The following is a 5322-nucleotide window of genomic DNA, read 5'->3' as shown; positions in this document are numbered from 1 at the left end:
GAGGAAGAGACTGTGTAGTTGGTGTCTGAGCCACATACAATCTTACTCTGATCATTCCTTTACAGTTTACTCACTACAAACGTCATACAGTGTAGTGTTGATTACAGTCAGTCATTGTCTTATACATTTCAGAGAATATGTTGGGAAGATTGTACAATATGATTCATCATAAGGCATATTGAAAAAACTCTATTCCTCTTTTGTACCCGTTCAATTCCTTCAGTACCTGTTCAATAAATAAATCAGAAAGGATTTCTTGGATGTCTTCCAGTACAGTAACTTTCGTAGGTTCTACAGCTAGGCAGGTCATTTCTGTATGGTGGCACGTTGCTCTGTTTTGTTGTGGGAAGACATACAGACAGTAAGAGGTTGAGGAAAGATTGGAAGTCCATAAGGAGATATAGGAAGTTGATGTGAGAGTTGTTTCTGTCAAACCTCCCACAGTCCACCCAGACATGTCCTGGGTCTCTATATCCCCAATCCCACGATGCACAGGGCCAGCAGTAGCATGGTGGCCAGACTGAGAGTGGGTCTCAGGAAAGACGCCTTACCTGGAGGAGGGGAGGGGACACAGTAAGAGGCATGCTGGGTAAGACACTGTCTGGACATCAAACACACTCAAAAGTATTTTCCTCCTCAGATCTTTTCCTCCGATGCTCTCCTCCCTTCCCTCTGACGTTTTGAGAAGAAGGTGAAGAGAGAGGAATCTAATAAATGATGAATCGAGGAAAATACTTTTGAGATTCACCCACAAATTGACACGGTCCTTCAATTCCCCAACCAGACACTAACCAGTAGACCCATCTATCCCTTACTTACCCTGAAGCCTGATCTTCCTGATGGGGCCGTCTCCACCCTCATAGCGACCTCTGACCTCCAGCTCGTAGTCCCCTACCTGGGGCATGGGGAAGTCAATGAAGTGCCAGCCCGTCATGTAGATCGGCCCTGTGATGTAGCCAGTCTTCCTGAACATCACCTGTAGAGGAGAGGAGAGGAGAGGAGAGGAGAGGAGAGGAGAGGAGAGGAGAGGAGAGGAGAGGAGAGGAGAGGAGAGGAGAGGAGAGGATTTCTTGTCTTCTGAGGACACTTATTTCCACAGGCTCAAACTGGATCACACCAGTTGCTGCAAGATTCAAATGAAACAAAGTAAAATGCCTTTACATACCTTATAATATAGTGGGAAGGACTCATTGCCAAACCAGTCGTAGGAGATGTGGTGCCACCACACGTACAGCCACTTGCCAGAGTAGCTGATGTAACGCCACATTTGGGGAGCCACACTTGGAGCTGCAAAGAATAGAATATAAATCTCAATAGATCACCTACAATAGACATGTCCTGTATATGGAATGTCAGTGTGGTTTTGGCATCTGGTCTTACGTGCTCTCTTGGTGAACATCTCGCAGTGTTCGCTGGGAGGGCCAACACCGGCTCCGTTGTAGGCTCTGACCTCGATGAGGTAGTGGGAGTCTGGCAGCATGTTCTCCAGCCTGGTCTGGTTCATGGAGGCGGGCACAAAGATACGATTGGCCCCCGGCTCTGTATCGTCATACTTCCTCCAGTACTTCACCTGGTCAGAAAGCCGAGATTGGTCAGAGCAGGTGTCAATCAATTTGAACCAAAACTGGTGATCCAATCAAAATGTTCACCAGTTCCTCACACAGAGACCTATACTTCTTTCACGTCAGGCTGGCAAGGAAGCCACAGTTGAACACAAGGTATTGTATTTGTTATAGTCTCATGAGAAGGGCCATCCCACTGGGCAAAAACCAATTGAATCAATATCGTTTCCACGTCATTTCACGCAAAAACAACTGATTGTATTTGCAAAAAATCATCAAGGGAATTTCGTATTTTTCTCACCCAACATTAAACATAAATCCAATGACTTGATACTTTTGTTGTTGTTGATTTCACATTAAATTCACGTTAGTTGACAACTCAACCAAATGTAAATCAAAACTAGATGTTGAAGTGACGTCTGTGCCCAGTGACATGTGTTTTTCCTGGTCACTTAACCAGACCATCGTCATCTGACCAGGGAAATGTGTCCTTCCCCATAAACCACGGACATCACTAGACATCCAGGAGATTTACAGAGCTACAGACCTGGTATCCATCTATGTACTGCTGAAGGCCGGTACCAGTGTCCATGACTGGTATCCACCAGACCAGAGCTTCATGGGACGAGACAGGCCTGGAGTATACATCTGTAGGAGACTCAGAGGGGACTAGTGGAGAGAGAGAGAGAGAGGGGGGGGGGGGGGGGGGGGGGGGGGGGTTGGGGTAGACCAGATTGAGAGAAACTTGTAAAGGCTGCCTATCATGTAGAAGAGGTTAAAGAACATGGTTTACCATGGCTAGGGTTAGGGTTAGGGCTGGGGATAGGGTTAGGGTTAGGGCTGAGGTTAGGGTTAGGGCTGAGGCTAGGGTTAGGGCTGAGGCTAGGGTTAGGGTTAGGGCTGAGGGTAGGGTTAGGGTTAGGGCTGAGGGTAGGGTTAGGGTTAGGGCTGAGGCTAGGGTTAGGGCTGAGGGTTAGGGTTAGGGCTGAGGCTAGGGTTAGGGTTAAGAGGGTTTCTGTTTATGCTGGTATCAAACCTTGGGTTGCACAGGCCTATTGCAACTTTCTGCCCTGTTTCTATATTGTACATCAGACCGGTCTAGAGACGGTGAGAGAACATGAAAGGCCCAGAGCTCCGAGGGGTCACCACGACAGTTCAACAACAGGAAGACAATTATTGATCAAGTGCTGGGGGTAAACACGTTTAATTTTAAAACAAATGTATATAATAAAATCATAATAAAACATGCAAACTGGATCAATAAATGAATAGATAAATAATGAAATAAGTACATAAGTGGAAATCACACCAAGGGATGAAGGGATTAAGTGCTCCAAAGATAAGTGCTATGTTAAAGTGCTTGATATAATAAACTTCAATATAAAAAAGACAAAACCAGATTAAATAAATACATGATTTTTTACTGAACTTCCTCCTCGTATCGGTGGCCCCTCCTGCTCTCTAAATTAGGCCCTCACTAACTCCCACTGTCAATGCTTTATCCTACTCTACCATTCATACCAAGTGGAGCTTAAGTTTTGCTATCCACCTGGATTCAGTTGCTCTTCTCTGGCCTATGGTCCAGGATGCTTTCATCTCCAGACCGGTGATGTTTAGGGTTGAGGCTAGGGTTAGGTTTGAGGCTAGGGTTAGGTTTAGGGTTAGGTTTAGGGTTGAGGCTAGGGTTAGGTTTGGGGTTAGGTTTAGGGTTGAGGCTAGGGTTAGGGTTGAGGCTAGGGTTAGGTTTAGAGTTGAGGGTTAGGTTTAGGGTTGAGGCTAGGGTTAGGGTTAGGGTTGAGGCTAGGGTTAGATTTAGGGTTGAGGGTTAGGTTTAGGGTTGAGGCTAGGGTTAGGGTTGAGGCTAGGGTTAGGTTTGGAGTTGAGGGTTAGGTTTAGGGTTGAGGCTAGGGTTAGGGTTAGGGTTAGGGTTGAGGCTAGGGTTAGATTTAGGTTTAGGGTTGAGGCTAGGGTTGTGTTTAGGGTTGAGGGTTAGGTTTAGGGTTGAGGCTAGGGTTAGGTTGAGGGTTAGGGTTAGGTTTAGGGTTGAGGCTAAGGTTTAGGGTTGAGGGTTAGGTTTAGGGTTGAGGCTAGGGCTAGGTTTGAGGGTTAGGTTTAGGGTTGAGGGTAGGGTTGTGTTTAGGGTTGAGGGTTAGGTTTAGGGTTGAGGGTTAGGTTTAGGTTTGAGGCTAGGGTTAGGTTTAGGATTGAGGCTAGGGTTAGGTTTAGGGTTGAGGGTTAGGTTTAGGGTTGAGGCTAGGGCTAGGTTTGAGGGTTAGGTTTAGGGTTGAGGGTAGGGTTGTGTTTAGGTTTAAGAGGGTTTCTGTTTATGCTGGTATGAAACCTTGGGTTGCAAGGGCCTATTGCAACTTTCTGCCCTGTTTCTATGTTGTACGTCAGTCCGGTCTGGAGAGGGTGAGAGAACATGAAAGGCCGAGAGCTCAGAGGGGTCACCACGACAGTTCAACAACAGGAGGAAGGGTTGATTAAGTGCTGAGAGTGAACAAGTTGAAGAACATGCAAGCTGGATCAATAAATTAATAGATAAATAATTGAATAAGTAAATAATATAGTACATAATTAAAAATCACACCAGGGGATGAAGGAATTACAGAATTCAGTGCTGCATAAATGCGTGCTGTGTTAAAGTGCTTCATATAAGAACATTAAATATGAAAGACAAGCAGGCCAATAAATCCATTGTTTTTAATTGAACTTCCTCCTGGTGGTGGTATCCCCTCCAGCTCTCCTGATTGGCCCTCACTGACTCCCATGATCAAGGCCATTCAGACCAAGTGGAGCCAAGGTCTTCAGATTGGCTGTTCACCTGGACTCAGCTGTTCTTCTCTGGTTTGAGGCTAGGGTTAGGGTTGTGGTTGAGGTTAGGGTTGAACCGGTATGTGGTCATACAGCTAGTATGAATCTCACCATCTCGTGGGGTTAGGGGTTAGTATGACCCTCACCATCTCGTGGGGTTAGGGGTTAGTATGACCCTCACCATCTCGTGGGGTTAGGGGTTAGTATGACCCTCACCATCTCATGGGGTTAGGGGTTAGTATGACCCTCACCATCTCGTGGGGTTAGGGGTTAGTATGACCCTCACCATCTCATGGGGTTAGGGGTTAGTATGACCCTCACCATCTCGTGGGGTTAGGGGTTAGTATGACCCTCACCATCTCATGGGGTTAGGGGTTAGTATGACCCTCACCATCTCATGGGGTTAGGGGTTAGTATGACCCTCACCATCTCGTGGGGTTAGGGGTTAGGGGTTAGTATGACTCTCACCATCTCGTGGGGTTAGGGGTTAGTATGACCCTCACCATCTCGTGGGGTTAGGGGTTAGGGCTTAGTACGACCCTCACCATCTCGTGGGGTTAGGGGTTAGTATGACCCTCACCATCTCGTGGGGTTAGGGGTTAGGGCTTAGTACGACCCTCACCATCTCGTGGGGTTAGGGGTTAGGGCTTAGTACGACCCTCACCATCTCGTGGGGTTAGGGGTTAGGGCTTAGTACGACCCTCACCATCTCGTGGGGTTAGGGGTTAGTATGACCCTCACCATCTCGTGGGGTTAGGGGTTAGGGTTTAGTACGACTCTCACCATCTCGTGGGGTTAGGAGTTAGTATGACCCTCACCATCTCGTGGGGTTAGGGGTTAGGGGTTAGTACGACCCTCACCATCTCGTGGGGTTAGGGGTTAGGGGTTAGTACGACCCTCACCATCTCGTGGGGTTAGGGGTTAGTATGACCCTCACCATCTCGTG

At 47.3% G+C, this 5322-nt stretch overlaps 1 protein-coding gene across 1 annotated transcript in view; it reads right to left on the bottom strand.

Annotated features, from left to right (window-relative positions):
• Positions 1-468: 468 nt before the first annotated feature.
• LOC120042039 (contactin-1-like) overlaps positions 469-5322 on the bottom strand; it is a 22000-nt gene continuing 17146 nt past the window's right edge. Inside the window, 5 exon segments of the mRNA XM_038986933.1 lie at positions 469-551; positions 820-976; positions 1166-1287; positions 1381-1570; positions 2110-2231. Of these exon segments, the coding sequence (XP_038842861.1) occupies positions 469-551; positions 820-976; positions 1166-1287; positions 1381-1570; positions 2110-2231 (674 nt within the window).

Source organism: Salvelinus namaycush, unplaced genomic scaffold (genome assembly GCF_016432855.1).
Source record: "Salvelinus namaycush isolate Seneca unplaced genomic scaffold, SaNama_1.0 Scaffold602, whole genome shotgun sequence".
Lineage (NCBI taxonomy): Eukaryota > Metazoa > Chordata > Actinopteri > Salmoniformes > Salmonidae > Salvelinus > Salvelinus namaycush.
The sequence above is the reverse complement of the archived record's forward strand: the minus strand, read 5'-3'. Positions and strand labels throughout refer to the sequence as shown.